The 21,265-nt window shown below is 45.7% G+C and overlaps 1 protein-coding gene across 1 annotated transcript; it reads right to left on the bottom strand.

Annotated features, from left to right (window-relative positions):
• Positions 1 to 5,231: 5,231 nt before the first annotated feature.
• LOC146334114 (uncharacterized) lies at positions 5,232 to 19,903 on the bottom strand. The gene is given in 2 exon segments (XM_084824926.1): positions 5,232 to 10,492; positions 19,705 to 19,903. Coding segments are annotated over 2 exon segments (5,079 nt in total). The 3' UTR covers positions 5,232 to 5,612.
• Between the last annotated feature and the right edge of the window lie 1,362 nt (positions 19,904 to 21,265).

Below are 21,265 nucleotides of genomic sequence, written 5' to 3'. Positions count from 1 at the left end.
TTGAGGAGGTAGGCATGTCACTGTCAACATCTACAGTCAAGAGACGGCTTTAGAAGAGAAGGCAGAAAGACCCACAAACAAGCAGCAGCTGAAGGCAGCTGCAGTAAAGGCCTGGCAAGGCATCTCGAGGGAGGAAACTCAGCATTGGGTCATGTCCATGGGTTCCAGACTTCAGGCAGTCATTGACTACAAAGGATTTTCATCCAGGTATTAAAGATGATCCTTAAGTTTGAAATGATGTTGGTTTGTTCCATTACTTACGAGCCACCAATGATGGGTGTGTGTGTGTGTATGCCACTGGCTGTCCTTCCTGAATGGTTAATGCCCCACTTTTGCCAAACCCCTTGAATTACAGCTGAAAGTCCAGACTTTGCTCCCATCTGGGTGTGTTTCCTTTCAACTTCAATGTGGTGGTGTACAGAGGCCAACTGCCAAAACAGTTATCCTTGTTCCAATATTTCTGGCCCTGACTATATGGAGGGGTCAAGTAAAAAAAGAACAAGGCGCCCTTTATCCCCCTCTTTAATTCCAAAAGCCAAACAGTCTAAAATTGACTGGTACATAGATAGAAAACTTAATTTATTATGCGCCGCCCCATTACAAAATCGCTATAACTTACCCAGGAGGACCCACCTGATAGTCCAAATGGCCATGGAGCTGGTTATGTAGAAACCCAAGATGTCACCCGCTCCCAGTTCACACTCCAGCAATAGGAAATATCTGATATTAAGCAAGTTGCAGAGCTTTGCACGTTGGTGCCCTCTACTCTGGAGGCAGTCTTCAAGGCTCTCAAGCAACTTGAAGCAGAAACTGCATTAATTCCAGAAATGAAATTCAGGCTTGAGCAAATCTTAAATCATGTGGAACTACTTACGAGCATAAAGGAACAGGGGCGAACCCCAAGCAGAGGAAAACTTGCATCCCAGGATCTAGTAATGCCTGTTACTACCTCAAGGACTGATTTGAGTCCTATAGATCAGGGGTCCCCAACCCCCGGGCCGCGGACCGGTACTGGTCCGTGGCCTGTTAGGAACCGGGCCGCAGCAGGGGTGTGGGAACCCCCCTTACCTTGGGTCCGCGCGGGGGGGGATCTGTCCCTCCCCCCCCGGAATCCTCACCGGCCCTGGCCGGCTCCGCTCTGCGGCGAGTCTGCAGAACTGCCGGCCAGCTCCGGCAGCTGGCAGACTTCCGGCCGCTGGGATTCAAATGGCATCCGCATAGCAGATGCCATTTGCGTCCCTGTTCTTTGCAGTAATAGGCTACATAAAGATTTACGTAGCCTATTACTTGAAGAACAGGGATGCAAATGGTGTCCGCTATGCGGACGCCATTTGCGTCCCAGTGGCCGGAAGTCTGCCCGCGGCCGGAGCCGGCCAGGGTCGGTGAGGATTCCGGGGTGGGGGAGGGATGGATCGCCTCCCCCCCCCGCAGACCCAAGGTAAGGGGGGTTCCCACACCCCTACTGCGGCCTGATCCCATCCCCTCCCCCCCCCCAGTCCGTGGAAAAATTGTCTTCCACAAGACCGGTCCCTGGTTTCATAAAGTTGGGGGCCGCAGCTATAGATTACAAGCTAGTAATCTCTTCACATCACGTGGCCCTTGATGTCTTCCCTCTACAAAATGGCTTCCTCCCTAGTTGGCAAGGGAAATACAGAATTCTGTCAAATCTAAATAATTTGCTGAAGCTGGGCCAAATAATTGGAGATCTGAAATCTTTTCAGGTACTCCCAACATTACAATACCAGAGAAGATAGGTGCTGACCCTTTCTTCACCTTGGATGGTGAGCAAAATAATGGCGTCAGAGGCTATTCTTCAAAAATTTAACATCAGAGACAGACAGGTATTTCAAGACAGGGAAGTACAACCCTTATTTCCATCTTTGGGCCAGGCTAGACCTTTGCTTCCAAAAACACAAGATATATCTAATGGGGCACCATTGATTGATTTAACTCTAGATCTAGCACAAAGTAAATTACCAACCAAAGAGGCTGTACCCACTAGTTCCTCTAAGCTAAGGCAATGTCGAATTTTGATTCTATAATTGTAATCATCTCTGATGACTCTCTGTTGCAAGAGAATCCTGCACAGATCAATGCTCGGCCTGTTCAACATATATGTCCAAATTTAAGAGAGATTACAGCAGAAGTAAATTTTCTGGCATCCACAGGAAAAGCCCCCTCTTCACAAATCTTCACTCCTGCATCACAGCTAAAGAATGGGGCTATTTGTTGTGATATTAGACTCAACAAAATTACTGTTATACCCTCCCCTTGACTAGCAGGAAATAGAGCCCCATTAACTTCCTCAGCGCTGTCTTTAATTTCTTGGAATATAACAGGATGGTCTAGCAAGCAGAATGACCCTTCTTTTTTTGAGCTAATTACTTCATTCAAGATAATTTTATTTCAAGAGACCTGGCTTTTGAAAGAATTATTAGATTATTATTTATTTATAACAACAGATGCCAAGGCTCCAATTTCTAAGGGCTGCCCATGGGGTGGTGTTGCCTGTGGAATTGCAACATCCCTTGAGATATGCCCAAATGAACTGATTATCCACCCCCCTTGGTTTCAAGCTATTAGTCTTCAATTTAGAGGACTACATTTGATACTGATTAACGTTTACGTACTTAGTTTAATTAAGTAATTTAATTACGTACTTTGATTTAATTAAGGAAGTACTTTAGAGTACTTCCTCTCCCAGTGGGTAGAGCTGGGGTCAGCCCTAAACTCTTAAGGATAGAACAACATTCTGGAGGCTGATAAATCAACATCACAAGTCAAGTCCCCTGCAAAGTTTATCCCCCATCAGTGCATCTAGATGGGATGATCACTTTCGAAAGCTGTTTTATGTAGTAGGGACAGAGATAGATGTGGTGCCAGGGGACCTGGTAAACCAGCAAGCGTGGCCCCCCGTAACCCCAGAAACAGTTATTAACTTAATTACAGGCTTAAAGAAAGGCAAAGCCCCAGGCTTAAATGGTATAACTGCTGATGTTTTGAAAGATCAAATTAATTGGTGGGCCCCATTGCTTGCATCGTTGTTTATAACTATTGATGTCTCAGGAGTATTCCCAAAGGAGTGGGCTATGGCAGTTGTCATCCCAATCCATAAGGGAGGTTCTAGATCTGACCCGAGAAATTATAGACCAATTAGTCTCCTGGATGTGATTGGCAAGCTCTATAGTGAATACCTTTTACAGAAATTAAGAGTCCTGGCTAGAAGAGTCTGGAATCCTGGCTGAGGAACAAGTGGGCTTTCGGAGGGAACGCTCTACTATAGATCATTGTTTGCTCCTACACCATCTGATTGGGAAATATACTTCTCCACCGTACAAAGTGCTATTTGCAACATTTGTGGATCTGAAAGCTGCATTTGATTCAATCTCAAGAGTGCGACTATGGCAGAAACTTAGAGATTTTCAGATTGACCCCCTGCTGGGAGCGAGAATCCAGGGACTATATACAAATTCCATCACGTGAGTTAGGCTGGATACCAGCGGAACATTATCCAAAGTTATCCCTGTCAATAGGGTGGTGAGACAGCAATGCCTGTTGGCCCCAACGTTATTTAATATATATCTGAATGACACGATAAATGCCCTGTCTGGTCCACAGTTCTTTCCACCTTCTCTGGGGCACCATCCGCTTTCTGTATTATTATATGCGGATGATGCTGTCATCCTGTCTTACACCTCGATATGGATGAGACAGTTGCTGGTGGCTCTTTATGTAGCAGAAATCAGAGTCAGAGAGACCACGGAGTGAAGGAAAAAGAGGTTCTTCTTTATTTAACGCGCGGGCTTAAGGCTGGAATCGTTTCCAAAGAGCCAGAAGCCCCGAATCACAGTAATACATGACTTTTATAGATATGACAGCAAGCAGTTTCCCCCTCCCCTTCTGTCACGGTTTCTAACTGCGAGGTCTATGAAAATGGGTAATAGGGCATGATTTGCAAAGAATGAGACCTTGATATGTATCCAAGCAATATGCAAGCCAAGCAGAGGACTGGAACATGATATGCCAGTGTCAGAGAGACCCAGTCCTGTCAATAATTCGGGGAATTTCCACATTGCTGCTTCTGCTATCTTATGCCAGCTCAGCAAGGACATTTCTGATTTTTTTACATGGCTGCTACATTCCCCCCTTTGATGCATAATTTTATTACAATTATAGCATTAAATTACACAAGAAGTTGGCAATGCATAACACAGGACTACTATAGCACTTTTACTGTATATCTTGCTGAGCTATTAAAGCATAGCGGGCAGCTGTTTTGGTGGCCGAGGCAGTAAACTGATGTTTCAAGCAACGCATGAACCAGGGGATGCAGAAACACAACAGCATTCCTACCACTATTACTGGCAATATTAGAACGAACAATGCTTTTAGCCATCTGAGGTCTGGAAGCCAAGAGGTCAACCAATCGAGCCAATCATGTTTTCCTATTGTTATATCTGCTACTATATTACGCAGATTATTGATCTGCACATTTACAGCGTTGCTGTTATCAGTTAAATTAAAACAGCAAAGCTTCTGGTGTGACTCACAGCCCAGGTGATGGAGAAGGAAAAGATAATCTATACCAGCTCTGTTTTCTAAGACGGCACCTCTTAGGTCACGTAATTCTTTATTTAATAATGACAGAGCTCGTGAGGTGGCATTTATGCTTTTGGCTAAGCTACAGGCTAACCTGTTAATCTCCAGACCATCGGCCAGGGCTAGGCCTGGCACTCCAACCAGAGATGCTGCTAATGCTAGTTTCTCTGAATCAGAGTACAGACTCACATGACTAGTACAGCTCTCAGTCAGCTGGAGTGCCCGGGGCTGTCGTTGGCAAATTTTCTCAGGCCATGGGGGAAGGACTGGTACCAGACGGCTAAGGCAACATGGGTGGTTATCAGACAAATTGGCAGGGATGAAAGACCAGGTACGGGAACCACAGGTCCAAAACCATCCATGAGGCAGAAGTATATGTGCATAATTAAAGGATATGTTTTGAATTTCGTTACAGTGGAAGGGGGGTCCAGGGATAGCTTTACATTTTCCAGAAGATTTTTGACAATTAATCATACGAGCACAAGTGGCATTTATACCGGCTACAATGGGAGTGCGTAAAGTAAATTCAGTAGGAGGCAGAGTTTTTGTAACTGCGCCCCAGTTTGCATTTTGGGAATAAGTCAAATTTATATAGTAATGGCTTAACATAGTATCATTTTGAATCTCATCGGGATGCCTACAAACAGGTATTAAACAGGAACTAATGAGTCTATTGGCTGGTATATCTTCTGGCAAACAAAAATGCTTTACTCCAGTGATATTAGCTAAGTGAAGCCAATAATTATCAGCAAACCTTAAGGGCATACTCCCCTCTCCTAAAGCAGGCCCTCCTTTTGCGCACAATACTGAGGAGGTGCAGCTTATCACTACTAACATTGCAATATACATGTTTAATCTTCTTCGGGATCTGACCGTACGCAGGGCAGCTATTCACCTGGCAAGCTGCAGTAGGGTCTAGTCCCCTTCTTCAATTCTCCAGCTGCAGGTCTGACCGTACGCAGGGGGAACAAGTTCCTGGTTTGTCCCCAGTAAGGTCTAGCCTGAGTCTTCTTTTACTGCTTTTTCTTTTTCAGTACAACTTTTAAAGGATTGTCAGGATTTCTGTTTGCAATCCACTCCCCCCCTTTTGCTTTCTTGACTCGCGTCCAATGTATCCAAGGTTTAACTCCAGCTACTTTTACAGCTGTAGGGGTGGAAAGTATAACAGTATTTGGTCCTTTCCATCTGGGAGTTAAAGGGTCATTTTTCCAATCTTTGACCCACACTTCGTCTCCCGGCTGGAAAGGATGGATTTCAGTAATAGGAATTGGGGGTCTATTTTCCAAAATATACCGACGCTGGGCTTGAAGAACTTTGCCCAGTGCCTGAACCTCTTGGGTTAAACTAACATTAGCCAATTCTTGCAGGTCTCCCTTTAATCCTACCAAAATTTGGGGAGGCCTGCCATACATTAATTCAAAGGGAGACAGACCAGTAGTTTTGTGTGGAGTGCATCGAATTCTGAACAGAGCTAAGGGCAGCATCTCTATCCATTTTCGCTGAGTTTCCTGACACAGCTTGGCTAAGTGGGTCTTGAGGGTCCGATTCATCCTTTCCACTTGTCCAGAACTTTGCGGACGGTACGCACAATGAAGCTTCCACTGAATGCCTAATAAATGGTTAACTCCTTGCAACACCTGGTCAACAAATGCAGGGCCATTATCGGATCCAATAAATAGGGGTAATCCGTGTCTCGGAATTAGGTCTTTCATTAAGACTTTTATAACTTCACGTGCTTTCTCAGTTCGGGTAGGATAGGCTTCTACCCATCCTGTGTAAGTGCACACAAAAACTAGTAGATAACGATAATGGCCTACCCTAGGCATTTCAGTAAAGTCAACAACTAGGGCCTCAAAAGGAAGAGTGCCAAGTTGCTGAATGCCGGGAGGGGGTTTCTTCCCTTGTCTGGGGTTATTTCTGGAGCATTCTACACATCGCATAGATGCTAAATTGGCATAACTGTGTAGTCCATTGATGTAGACTTGCTTTTGTAGTAGTGCTGCCAGAGCACTTTTTCCCAGATGGGTAGCTTTGTGTGCAGTCTGGACAATGCTCCAAGCTAGCCGTTGTGGCACATAGATTTGTCCATCTGGCAGTTCCCACCACTTCTGGGCTATTTTCTTAGCTTGCAGGGTCTCAACAGCCATTTGATCTTCTTCTGGAGTGTAGGTTGGATACACATCTGTCAAGTTAACTTGGAACAACGGGGCTTCCGAGATGGTCATCTCAATTTTTTCTCTATTGTGCTCTTTTCTGAGGGCAACTTGCTTGGCTACGTGATCTGCCCATCGATTGCCTTCTGCCACCTCACTTGTTCCCTTTTGATGCCCTCGGCAATGTATTACTGCCACACGTTTGGGGTGCCATACGACGTCTAATAGAGCCGATATTTCTGTTATATTTTTGATACCTTGTCCGGTGGAGTTTATTAATCCTTTCTCACGGTACAATGCTCCATGGGCATGGAGGGTGGTGAAAGCATACTTAGAGTCCGTATAAATATTGACCGTGAGTCCAGCAGCTAACGTCAGGGCTCGAATTAGGGCAATTAATTCTGCCTTTTGGGCTGAAGTTCCCACAGACAGAGGATTGGCCTCGATAACCTTGTCTTTAGTTACTACTGCATAGCCGGCGTATCTTTTCCCATCTCGGACAAAACTGCTTCCATCAGTAAAGTAGGTGACGTCTGGGTGAGGCCAGGGGCTATCACGCAAGTCTGGACGACTGGAATAAACTTCATCCATAGTTTTGATGCAATCGTGTTCAGGCTGACCTCCTGGTTCTATTGGCAGCAACGTGGCTGGATTTAAGTTGGATGACACCTCTAACTTGATACGTGGATTTTCACAGAGCAGAGCTTGGTACTTGGTCATGCGCTCGTTGGTGAACCAGTAATTTCCTTTATACTCCATTAGCGTGAGTACTGCATGTGGAACCCGGACGGTTAGTTCTTGTCCCATTGACAACTTATCTGCCTCTTTAACCAGGAGGGCGGTTGCGGCAATGGCTCTCAGGCAAGCTGGCCAGCCTTTGGCAACTACATCCAACTGCTTGGATAAATATGCAACAGGTCTCTGCCATGATCCAAGTTGCTGTGTCAGCACCCCTACAGCTACATTATCTCGTTCATGGACATACAACAGGAAAGGCTTAGCCACATCAGGAAGTCCTAGAGCAGGCGCTTGGAGTAATGCTTTCTTAATATCTATGAAAGCTTGTTTTTGTGGCTCTCCCCACTGAAACGGATCTGCCTCTGAACCTTTGGTAGCTTCATAAAGAGGCTTACTCATTACAGCAAAGTTGGGAATCCAGATTCTACAAAACCCTGCAGCCCCAAGGAACTCCCGCACCTGCTTCCTAGTAGTGGGCTCTGGCAGGGCACACACAGTCTCTTTCCGTTCAGGACCCAATTCTCGCTGATGTTGAGATACTATGAACCCTAGATATCGTACCTGGGTTTTACAAAGTTGTGCCTTTTTCCGGGATACTTTATATCCTCGTTCCCACAGAAGTTGCAACAGTTCTTGGGTGCTTTGCCAGCATTCGAGTCTTGATGATGCTGCTAAGAGCAAATCATCAACGTACTGCAATAGAACTCTTTTCCCGGGTTCAGAATGAAAATTTTGGAGGTCTTGACTTAGGGCCGTCCCAAATAATGTGGGGGAGTTTTTGAAACCTTGGGGAAGACGGCCCCAGGTCAGTTGGGTCTTCCTCCCAGTCATGTGATCTTCCCATTGAAAGGCGAAAATAGCTTGGCTCTTAGGTGCCAGTCGGATACAAAAAAAAGCATCTTTTAAGTCTAAGGTAGTAAAATGAGTTGCTTCAGATGGAATCAATCCCAACAAGACATAAGGGTTCGGGACCACCGGATGTATCGTCACAGTTGCTTGGTTGACCAGTCTGAGATCTTGTACTGGACGGTAATCTTCTATGCTGCCAGGTTTCTTGACTGGCAGAAGGGGGGTATTCCATGGAGACTGACATTCTCGAAGGATACCATATTGTAACAGACGGTCTAGGTGCTTCTGAATTCCTAGCACCGCTCGGCGCGGCAGTGGATACTGACGTACGTGCACTGGTATTGCTCCTGGTTTTAATTCAACTACAACAGGGGGCACACATCTTGCCATTCCTGGTGGATTATCTTCAGCCCACACTCCAGGCACATGGAAAGCCTGCCATGGCTCTTCATCAAGTACTGGCATGGTCCAATGTAGCCTCCACTCTTCTTCCTGTGGATATGTGAGTGACAGGAGCTGACCTTCTTGGGGCCTGCGGAAGGCGACAGCCGTTGTTCCATCTTCTTCAAAGGATATTTGGGCCCTCAGCTTTGACAATAAATCACGTCCCAACAATGGCATAGGGCATTCAGGTAAATATAAAAACTGATGTTCTACTATGTGGCTTCCAAGCCGACAAGTCCGTTGCTGCAACAAATGCTTTTCTTCTACTGCACCAGTTGCCCCAATCACCCGCACTTTTTGATGGGTGAGGGGAGCAACGGGGTAGGTCACCACTGATGACGCTGCTCCAGTGTCAATCATAAAATCAATATTTTGGCCCCCCACAGTGGCAGTGACCATGGGCTCCCCGGGGCCAAGATTAAAGGGGCCCGGTCTGTCCTATTCAAGACTTTCAGTTGCAGCCATTCCCGTAAAGGGATTCACTTCGTAATTCCCAGTTGATTCTCTTTGCATTTGCCAGTTATTTGGTTGCCAGCATGGCGGCTGTCCCCTCCCTCGTCCGTGGTGGCCCCCTCGATTTTCCGCCTGGTACATCGGATTGGTTCCATTTGGACACTCACGCCACCAATGCCCATCTTGTCCACATTGGGCACACTGATTCCTTCTCAAAAATTCTCTTCTTCCTGCTCTCCCCTTCCCTCGTCCACGTCCTCTTTGCTCTCCGCCCAGTCCTCCATCTTGTGGACCTACTAGTGCTGCAGCAAGCAGTTCCGCCTTTTTCACCATTCTCTTCTCCTTTTCTTTCTTTTCTTCTTGGTCCCTGTTTACATACACCTTCTGAGCAACTTCTAATAATTCCGTTAAATTTTTCCCAGCAAAACCATTTAACTTTTGTAGCTTTCTTCGAATATCTTTATAACTCTGAGTTACAAAAGCCATATTAATCACTTTCATATTTTCTTGGGCTTCTGGGTCGAGAGGGGTGTACTGGCGATACGCATCCAGGAGACGTTCTAAATATTCTCCAGGGGCTTCGGTTGCTCCTTGCAACACTTCAGAGACTTTTGTCATATTAATAGACTTTTTCATTCCTGCTCTCATTGCTTGCAACAGCAAGGTTTGGTACTGTGTGATGCGTTCTAACCCTGCCGGTAGGTTGGGATCCCAATGGGGATTTTCTAAGGGCACTCTCTCTCTCATCCATCCTTGGGGATTTACATAATTTTCTGGGGCTCTTTCTAAGGCGATTTGCTCCATTTGCTGATGGATTCGTCGCCTTTCCTCAGTGGTAAATAACGTCAAAAGCAACTGTTGGCAATCTTGCCAGTTAGGCATATGCGAGGCCATAATGCTGGAGCATAGTTCCACTAGCTCATTAGGCTTTGTGGTATATGAAGCATAATGGGTCTTCCAATTTAGCAAGTCTGAAGTTGTAAAGGGTGCATAAGTGTAGGCTTGGATGGGGATATAATGCTCTGCCGCCTCGGGATCTGGGTTGTGCACCATCTGAGTTATCTGCCTCAGAGGAAGCAGAGGCTGGGCTTCACTCCCTGACTGCTGAGCCGTAGATGGGCTCAACCCCTCTTCTTTTTGTGAGCACATCTCTGTAAGGGCCGTTGCTGATTTTACTACTTCTTCTACCCAACTTCTCAATTCTGCAGCCTCTTTTATTAATGCTGACTGAGGTGTAAGAGGGGACTCTCCCGATCCTGCAGAGATGGAAGCCTCAGCAGGCAATATCTGAGAGTTGAGGACTGTAGCTGAAATCGGCGAATTACTGCCCGTGGGGCTTGAAACTGATGGCGTCAACTCCAAGTCGAGGCGCGGGGCAGGGCCTCCGAAAGGGGAGGATGGCAGGGACTCAGGATTTCGACGAGGCGGTCTTACAGTAACATGGGCCCGGGGTGGAAGCGGGGCATAAGCGGGTGGAAACGCCGTTAGCTCTGCCAGATCTTCATCCGGGGCTTCTAACACTGGCTGTAATTTTTTTGCTAATTTTTCTTTTCTGAGCACCAAAACTTTTGCTTGGGATTCAAGGCATTTCTTTAGCCACGGAGGAGAAACACGGACTATGGAATCCCATGAGTCTATGTAGGGAAATTGATCAGGGTGCCCAGGGTTCCCAACTATGATGGCATATACGCGACTGATTTTGCTGGGCTCCAAAGAGCCTCCAGTAGGCCATCCTACACCAAAAGATGGCCACTCTATTTCACATAAAGTTCGCAACCGTTGAGGATTCATGGGGGGGTCCCCATAATCTCCACTAAAACCTTTCTTAAAATTTGCTAACATACATCCCAAGGGGGTGCAAGGTTTGCTTCCCCCGCCACCCATAGCCTCCCTCCTAAATTGAAGACAGACACAATGAGGGAATGGGATTGGTCAGTGAGTAAGGGGTCTCACTGGCCGACACAAGAGGATTTTACACACCACGCACTTTGCTACTGGCCTGGGCACCCGGACGGTCAACGGTATGCTTCAGAAACCGCAGTAGCCACTCACACAATCATCATTCTCTCCACTGCTTCCATATGTCCCTGCCACCCACTTTTCCCCAGAGCGGAAAACGGCTTCCCCAGCTTCCTACTGAGTACTGGCGTGCTGGGTACTGGCGCCCACTCGGGGGTGTGATCAGGCCCCCCTTCTACCCGCAAGGAGTAGGTTCTTTTGTATACGTATACCACCAACACTGACCTTTTTCATAAGGCGGGGCCCTCTTTTTTTCTGCCCAGTGGCCTTTCTCCCTAAAGGCGGGGCCCTCTTTTTCCCATATACTTGCCTTTTTCCTGAAGGCTTCCAATGTGGAATTCACAGGCAGGGCTCAAATTCCTTCCACCGCTTCCCAAGGTTCTCTTGCCGCTCGCTACCGTTCGGGCGGTCCCAGCTCAGGCTGTCTCCCGTTCATCCAACAAAAAGGTCGGTGGCGCCAAGAAAGGGAGGCATGCGCCGAGCCCGTCTCCCCGGTGCGGCGATCAAGAGCAGGCAACTGCCACCTGTCTGGCTCAGAGCCTGCCACATCCGAGTCACGGCACCATTTATGTAGCAGAAATCAGAGTCAGAGAGACCACGGAGTGAAGGAAAAAGAGGTTCTTCTTTATTTAACGCGCGGGCTTAAGGCTGGAATCGTTTCCAAAGAGCCAGAAGCCCCGAATCACAGTAATACATGACTTTTATAGATATGACAGCAAGCAGTTTCCCCCTCCCCTTCTGTCACGGTTTCTAACTGCGAGGTCTATGAAAATGGGTAATAGGGCATGATTTGCAAAGAATGAGACCTTGATATGTATCCAAGCAATATGCAAGCCAAGCAGAGGACTGGAACATGATATGCCAGTGTCAGAGAGACCCAGTCCTGTCAATAATTCGGGGAATTTCCACATTGCTGCTTCTGCTATCTTATGCCAGCTCAGCAAGGACATTTCTGATTTTTTTACATGGCTGCTACATTTCCAAGTTTTGCCAGCAAGAAATGTTGACTGTGAACTATAAGAAAACAAAAGTTATGGAATTCAGTAGATCTCGCTGGATGGCCATAACCTAAGAGTCAGTAACTAAATATAAATATCTGGGAATCGTTTTTTCAAAAGCTGGCAAATGGGATAAACATATAAAAGGGACAGCAGAGAAAGCTAAGATTACAAGTGGGGCAATCCTAAGGTTTTCAGCTGGGAGGGGAGGGCACTTAATTTCCCCACTTTGGGAACTTTATCGTTGTCCACTACTGCCACAAATGCTTTATGGGGCAGCGCTACAGGCAAATTCAAACCTGGCTGAGCTGGAATCAGTTCAACATGGGTTTTTAGCAAGAGCTCTATATGTAGCAAGAAGCACCCCAAGGGCATAATAAGAACTGAAATGGGGGTCTTACCCATCTCGGGCCTGGTAATGAATGCAGCGGCTCGTCTCTGGCTCACATTGATTTTTCAGCTAACCTCACCATTGCTTCAGGCCACTTTTGATGAGATGAACCATGCGGCTGGGTCTTGGTCAGGTAAAATGAGAGAGTATGTGACCCAGATTGGTTTGCCATATGAATTCCTTTTATCAAAGCGTTATGATGTGGCCAAATTGCTCATAAAGCAGAGGACAGCAGATACATCGTGGCAAATGGACACAGCCAAGGTGGCTAATTGCAGGTCAAATGAATTATATGCTGGGTTGCCAGCTACATTCAACCAGGCAGCACAATATCTGTCACACCCATGTCCCTATTCATTACGGGTTCTTATTACAAAATGCTGACTGAATAGTATTCCCTTGAAGGAAGTAGAGGGAAGATTTCATAATGTACCCAGGCTGAGTCGGCTATGTCCATTCAGTTGCAAGACAATAGAGGATCGAATTCACTTTCTGCTAGAGTGCGCTAAATATGATAACTTGAGATCCAAATATATTTTTCCACTCCTAAAGAAAAAGAGGTTGGAAACATTAAGGGATAAGGTGCTTATGTTATTAAATAGATCAGACAATTATGTTGCTTTTAGAATGGCAAAATATATTAATTCTGCTTTGAAAGTGAGACAAGGGGCTTTGAATTCAAACCCCCACATTGTGCTTAGTTCAAGGTAAGATAAGACAAAATCGTTTGGTCTGAGGTTTTAAATATTAAATTTTAAGGGTTGTTGAATTTCTGGAGGTAACCAGTGGTGGTTGTTTTGTGGTTGTTTTTTAATTTAATTATGTTTTAGCTGTTCATTGTTTTGCAAATGACTCGTTTTCAATGCAATAAAATTGAACTGAACATTGAATTGAGTGGGACCTCAGCAAAGGGCCATGATGTGAGTTGTGCTCTTATGCAGCGCCCAAGCCTTTCCATGAGGATCACTTAAGAGAACTTCTTGGCAGGTTGTTCCCCTGGAGCCAGTTCAGGATAGACAAAAGAAAAGTCTTTCATCACCCAGCACAAAACTAACTTATAGGACCCGCTCTCACCAGCTGCATTGACTGGGTCTGAATGGAAATAAAAGCAAGACAGCTCTTTGGAAGTTCTAATGGCGGAGATCAGGACAGTGAACGCATTGCCACCAGATGGCCCACAGACACATTGCACAAAGCCAAGCCCAAGGGGGAGGCAATTTCTGGAGGGAAATGTTTGGCATGGGGTGGCACATTCCATCATGGTTTCCCCAACCTGCAGTGTGAAATGGTTGAATGCCACCACAATGAGAACTAAGAGAAAGAGTAGAATAGGGGTGGACAACCTTTTGGGGAACATTCGGCTATTTGAGAAACTGTCCTGGGCACTATTACAAAATGGCTGCCATGGGAGGCCTGGCTAGTCACAAAGGACAAGTAACTGGCTTAAAGACTGAGTACAAGGCAGAGGTGGGGGCTGAGCCCCAACACACTAACCTCTTTTGAATGCAGAGTTTTCAGTGTCAGCTGAAACCTGTTTCACAGAAAGCAAACTCTTCCTCTTCTGCCAGCCAACTCATTCCCCCACCTCTTTCCCCCTCACACTCTGGATCACCACCCATAGATGCATTCACTGTCTCACACACTCTCTTTCACACCATCCGCATTCATGGGAAATGAAGATGGCAGCAGCTGGCGATCCTCACTTTGCTGTCCTATGATTCCAGCTGCTGGAAAGAAAATGTGTTCATTGTTTTGTTTTGCTTTAAAGTGGGTTAGGGCACTTTGGCAGGCACCAAGAAAGGTGTCTGGAAGTGCATTGGTGCCCACAATGTTGCTTACTCTTGGAATAGTGCAAATCTTAGGAAATGGGTCAGGACGCCTTATTGCCTCTCAGTCTTGACTTACTTAACAGCTAATGCCAGGGAAGCTTTGACTAGCAATGGACAAATTTGTCTGTTTCTGGCTGTTATCACTTCTGCATATTTTTTACCCATAATTCTATTCTGCTTTTGCAATACATTTGTTTGTTTGTTTTAATCATCCTTTGCAGATCCATATTTACACATTAAATATGTATTTTCTCTCAGGTTTCCCTGAAGATATTATTCCAGTCTGCATTTGTTACTTTAAAATCATCTTTAGTTGCCGCTGTGTGTGTCTGTGTGTTTAATTGTGATTGTATAATCCTTATACCCTGAAAGGCAGTTTAAAAATATTTTAAATTTTATTTCTTTATATCCCGCCTTTTTTTCTCCTTAAGGAACCCAAGGCAGTGTACATACAACAACCCTGTGAGGTGGGTTGGGCTGAGAGTCTGTGACTGGCCCAAAGTCACCCAGTGAGTTTCCATGGCTGAGTGGGGACTAGAACCCAGTTCTCCTGGCTCCCAGTCCAACACTCTAACGGCTACAACACACCGGCATAGTGGTAATTGCTACAAAATACAGACTTAAATGCATATTTCCCCTCAGGAAAAGTATTTAAAATGCACTGTCAGAGAAAATATGTAGTTAAATGCATATTTTCTCTCAAAATACGTATCTAAAATGCAAATTGTGAGAGAAAATTCCTATTAAAATGTATATTGTGACAAAATATGTATTTCAATGTGGATTTCCCCTCAGAATAAGTATGTAAAATGCATACTGTGAGAGAAAATACATATTTAAATGTACATTGTCTCTCAAAATGTATTTAAAAAGCATAGTGAGAAAACACACCTATTTAAATGTACATGCAGTGATTACTCGAAGCCAACATGGATTTGTCAAGAACAAATCCTGCCAGACGAATCTGATCTCGTTTTTTGATCAAGTAACCTCCCTTGTGGACCGTGGGAATGCTGTAGACATCATATACCTCGACGTCAGCAAAGCTTTCGACAAAGTGCCCCATGATATCCTGATGAGCAAACTAGCTCCAAGTGGGCTAGATGGAACAACGATCCGGTGGATCCACAGTTGGCTACAGAATCGGACTCAAAGGGTGCTTATCAGTGGGACCTTCTCAAGCTGGGGAGAGGTAACGAGTGGGGTACCGCAGGGCTCAGTCCTGGGCCCAGTGCTCTTCCACATTTTTATTAATGACTTGGAGGAGGAGGTGCAGGGAATGCTGATCAGATTTGCAGATGACACAAAATTAGGCAGGATAGCTAATACTTTGGAAGACAGAAACAAAATTCAAAGTGATCTTGATAGGCTGGAGCGCTGGGCTGAAAGCAACAGAATGACATTTAATAGGGATCAATGCCAAGTTCCGCACCTAGGAAAAAGAAACCAAATGCACGGTTACAAGATGGGGGATACGTGGCTCAACCACACTTCAAGCGAGAAGGATCTTGGAAGTGTTGTAGGTCATAAGCTGAATATGAGCCAACAATGTGATGTGGCTGCAAAAAAAAAGCAAAGGCTATTTTGGGCTGCATTAATGGAAGCATAGCTTCCAAATCCCGGGAAGTACTAGTTCCCCTCTACGCAGCACTGCTTAGGCCTCATCTGGAGTACTGTGTCCAGTTCTGGGCACCACACTTTAAGAAGGATGCAGACAAACTGGAGAGGGTTCAGAGGAGGGCAACAAAGATGATCAGGGGACTGGAAACAAAGCCCTATGAAGAGAGACTGAAAGAACTGGGCATGTTTAGCCTTGAGAAGAGAGGACAGGATAGATCTGATAGCGCTCTTCAAGGACTTGAAAGGTTGTCCCAGAGAGGAAGGCCAGGATCTCTTCTCGATCATCCCAGAGTGCAGGACACGGAATAATGGGCTCAAGTGACAGGAAGCCAGATTCTGGCTGAACATCAGGAAGAACGTACAATAATGGAACCCATGACCTAGGGAGGCGGTGGGCTCTCCCACACTGGAGGCGTTCAAGATGAGGCTGGACAGCCATCTGTCAGGGATGCTCTGACTTGGATTCCTGCATTGAGCAGGGGGTTGGACTCGATGGCCTTGAAGGCCCCTTCCAACCCTACTATTCTATGATTCTATGATCTTGCTACGTATGGGGCTTACTTGCTGACCTGTACTAAACTTTGGTCTTTTCCACTCAGATGCTAATTTCCACCTTGGTCAGTGTTGGAATCTTCTTGTCTGGAGCCTCTCTCCAAATGGATGGCATTAGGTTCTCAGCATATTAAGTCAGAGCTCCTCCCAGAATCTTGGCAGTTAGAGATGCGTAGTGTGCAATGTCACGTCAATTACAGTTTGACCCATTTTCCCATGCTAAATTGACTTTATGGGGAAATCCAGATTTAAGAACTGGAAAGAAAATGTTTTTATGGTGGACCTGGACAGATAAAATGATCTTTACCCTGGATCAATTATTGGGTGTTGATGAGTTTTTGCTATTTTCAACTTTGCGAGATCACTTTGATTTGCCTGCTACAGTGGAATGGCACTACTTGCAATTGAAACATTTGTTGGTATCCAGATTCGGTCCTGCTGCTTTTACTGCCTCGGAGTCTCCTTTGCTATTGGAAACACTTATTGGAGCTGACCAGGTATAGCGACCCACAATTCATGTTTATAAATACATTATCAATGAATAAATACGATCCATGGGGTCTACAACAGGAATGGAATGTCCTATTTTGTGTTATGAATGGACCGCCATTTTGGTGTCTGTATCTAATATCTCTATGGATCTTGGGTTACGCCTTATTCAGCAAAAACTTTTGTTTCGGGTCTATTGGATGCCACGTCTTTTTAATAATGGTTTGTCAAATTCAGCTAATTGTTGGAGATGTAATGCCGTCAATGCTTCTCTTATTCATGTGTTTTGGAAGTGCCCAGTGGTTGCCTCCTTTTGGGAGGAAGGTATTATACGGATAAATTTTGTATTGGAAAGCTCTTTTAATATTTACTGATGGACATGTTATCTTAACTATTCACCTGTTTGGGGGAATGTAACACATGGTCAGCTTAAATGGATCTTTCGCACCCTTTTGGTTGCTAAAAGACTGATACTACGATAGTGGAAGGATAAAAGCTCACTGCCTATAATGCAATGGATTGATGACTTAACACTAGCAACATTTGAAAGAGTGGTATATAGGCATAACTTGCAAATGGCCTAATCTGTGGATATTTGGTCTGCTTTTACTGAAGTTTATGTGTAACCTATTTTTTCCTTTTTTTACTCTTTCTAGAATATTGTAATAATGCAAAACTGAGGGTTTTAGAGTATTTTTTCTTTTTTGGTTTTGGTATGTTTTTTGTTTGTTTTGTTTGTTAAAATTCACAATAAAAAAAATAAAAATACGCAAATGACTCCCTAAGAGGGTTCGGAACAATTTAAATAATTTACCTTAGTAAGTAACATTTAGTGTATTATCCCCCATTCCAGTCAACTTTTCCCAGCATATATTTACCAGTCTCAGCAGAAACTTGCCTATTTTCTGATGAATAAATATGTGTAAATTTCAGGAAAGTAAAAAAAAAAAAAAAAAAATACACTCGAAAGCCCACTGACTCCGTGTGGCCTGAGGGGGTCACTCCAGAGCGGATTCTGCAGGTCAGATCCTTAGAAATCCAAGGTCGTTTCAGTCTGTCTCGAATTTTTCCAGCATCCCTGGTCACACATACATGGTTGTGAATTTTTTCGCAACATGTATAGCTAGTCAACAACAAAGTAGCGCTGTTGTTCATCCCTCCTTCTAATAGTGAACTTGGGTGCTGAGTGCCAACAGGACTGGAGCCCAAAACAGGGCCACTGGGAAACAAGAGGGTGGCATCAGAATACTTGGGGGAACCCTGAAGTTTGCCAGAAGACAACAATTATTTAAAAATAAAAACTATGGGGGCAAAAAAATAAAAGACACAGAACCAAAAAAACCCAACCCAGTGAGCTGTTTGCATGCACAGTAGCCACAGGATGTACAGCAGTGTAAGATAAGAGATTACACTTACACAGACACACAGACACACAGACACACCACAGACTAAAAGAACAAGCAAACATGTTGGAACCCTTTGCGCCTGGGGAGGAGGAACAAGGGAGAAGCATAATAAATAAATAACCATTCTTAATTTGAATTCTTTGAGTTCTTGGTGGCTGTTGACTGCCCTTCACACCAGTCCCCTGGGACAAGGCATGAACCAGTAACACCTCCCCACCAAAACCTCATCACACACAAATGCATGGCCTCTAGTCCCATGGCTTCCTTGTCATTTGCCTAGAAAACAAGAGTTTTTTGATGTACCTAAATCAGCTTGTCCCAAGGCCCTGAGCTCTGATAAATGACTTGTTTATACCTGGCTAGTGTTTACAGCCTTCCTCCTTTCTCGGGGAAACTGGTGAGCTGGAACTTTCACCCTTATCTGCCCATTCCACCCAGGCTGCTGTGACTTGTGGCCTATTTTCCCAGCCCTGAGAGGTAGAAGTGAACCTAATTGAAGAGATACCGCACCTCTCTTTTCACCCAACGTCGTATGCGCCCAGACATGGTGGTCAGGGGCAACTGGAGGGCCCATACAACACACTTCAAGTGGGTGAAGCACACTGTGTGTCCATGAGTTCGGCAGGCTTGACAACAGCCCTGAGAGGAAAGCCCACCCTGGAAGAGAAGTCCCCAAAAGGAGGGACTTCTTGACATGGCACTGTGGAACTCACTACCACAAGATGTCATGATGGCCACCAGCCCAGATAGGTTTCAAAGGGGAACGGGCAAATTCAGGGAGGAGAAGGCTATCAATGGCTTTTAGTCCTGATAGCTATATATTAACTTCAGTATTGGAGGCAGCATACTGGGGAACCTGAGTGGGATGGTGCTGTTGTGCTTCTGTCCAGCTTGTGGGCTTCCCATTGGGGCATCTACCCCAGGGACAGAAAGCTAGATTAGAGAGGACACCAATCTAGAGAGAAGTCTTTAGCAAAAGCTGAAGTGGCCAGAGTCACCACACCCTGACTGGCAGCATCTCTCCAAATTTTCAGGCAGGGGTGTTTGCCAACCCTACATGGAAGGACCAAACTTGGGACCTGAAAAGGATGTGCTCTACCACTGAGTGGCAGCCATTTCCCAGTGCCTCTGAGCATACAACAAGCGCATCCCCCCACTCCTTACCATGAGCAATCTTCACTGATTTTAATGGCAGGTGGCAGTCTTCTGACGTGAAGACATGAACTGATGAATTGCTATCCATCGCAAAATCATCAGGCCTCTCCTGGCAGGGACTCTGCTGCCCATCTCCCCCACAACTGATGGCCACAGCAGCTAAAAACGGCATCTGCAACAAGATGCACCGGTCTTCATTTGCTGACATTTGCTGCCATCTTTGCCTTCCGAGGCTTATGAATATTGCAATGGTGGCTCTTCCTTTAATCTCGGCATGCCTTGATCAACCTCAGTGGCTCTGGGGTCTTTTTCACCAGCAAGGCCCTGAGTCATTCACCTTGTGCTCCTCCAAAGTGGCCCAGCTTTCTATTATCCCTTGGACTCCCTCTCCAACTTGTGCTCCAAATGCCCCCCCCCCCTTAACAAGCCTCCTGGTTGCCTGACAGCAAAACACCTCCATGGCAGGGTGTTTCATCTAGGGATGCACAGACTGCGTCAAGCCGGCTGTGTGTCTCATGGATTGTCAGGCACCTTTTGTTCTGTTGTCTGCTCACAGGCAGAGGCAAATTGTTTTTTTGCCATGCGAAAAAATACACAAATAACACCGTCGGAGGCTTCATTAGCAATGTACATGATTTACCTTAGTATGTAACGTTTAGCATATTGTCCCCCATCCCATTCTACTTTTCCTCAGCAGAAACGTGCATATTTTCCTATGAGTATGGGCCCTCCGGTTGCCCCTGACCACCATGTCTGGGCACATACAAAGTTGGGTGAAAAGAGAGGTGCGGTATCTCTTCAATATGCGCCCATTTCAGGAAAGTAAAAAAAAACACCCAAAAGCCCACAGACTCCATGCGGCCTGAGGGGGTTGCTCTGCAGCAGATTCCGCAGGTCAGATTCTTAGAAATCCAAGCTTGTTTTAGTCCGTCTCGAATTTCTCCAGCAGCCCTAGTTTCATGGAGGTCAGATTCTTCCCCAGGAAGTGGGAAGAGACAAATACAATTCTCCTGCTGTGGGTCTTTTATTGACCCATGGTTTCAGTGAGCCGAGTTACAATCCTCCCATATTCCAGTTTTGCTAGAACAGGGATGGGAAACATCAGGCCCCGGGGGGCCAAATGTGGCCCTTTGAGGTTCCCCATAAAGGCACTCGCCTTCCCCCCTTTTCTCCAGCCTCAATCATTTGGGGTTTTCCAGCTTTGGTGCAATTTTTCCCCATTCTAAAAGGTCGAAATGCTTCTCCCTAAAGCTGAATTACTGGCAGGAAGGGCTTGAAGCTAAAATATGCAGGTATTTTCCCCCCACCTTCAGCCTTCAGCCCCACCCACCACTGGAATGCAGCCCCCAAGAGCTTCTCCAACACTGAATTCAGCCATCAGGTTGAAAGAGGTTCCCCACCCGAGCAGAAGTTCTCCATCTGGCCCACGGAGCCTCCTGGAACTCCTCCTGGGGGAGGAGTTGGAAGACAAGCCCTGACCACTGACATAATCCCTGTTATTTCTGACCTGAAATTGAAGATAGTAGTCATGATACTGGTGGCAGGGGACTCAGCAGATGGCCATCCACCC

Source organism: Heloderma suspectum, chromosome W (assembly GCF_057233095.1).
Source record: "Heloderma suspectum isolate Gila_16-S chromosome W, 16-S_ref, whole genome shotgun sequence".
Taxonomy (NCBI): domain Eukaryota; kingdom Metazoa; phylum Chordata; class Lepidosauria; order Squamata; family Helodermatidae; genus Heloderma; species Heloderma suspectum.
The sequence above is the reverse complement of the archived record's forward strand: the minus strand, read 5'-3'. Positions and strand labels throughout refer to the sequence as shown.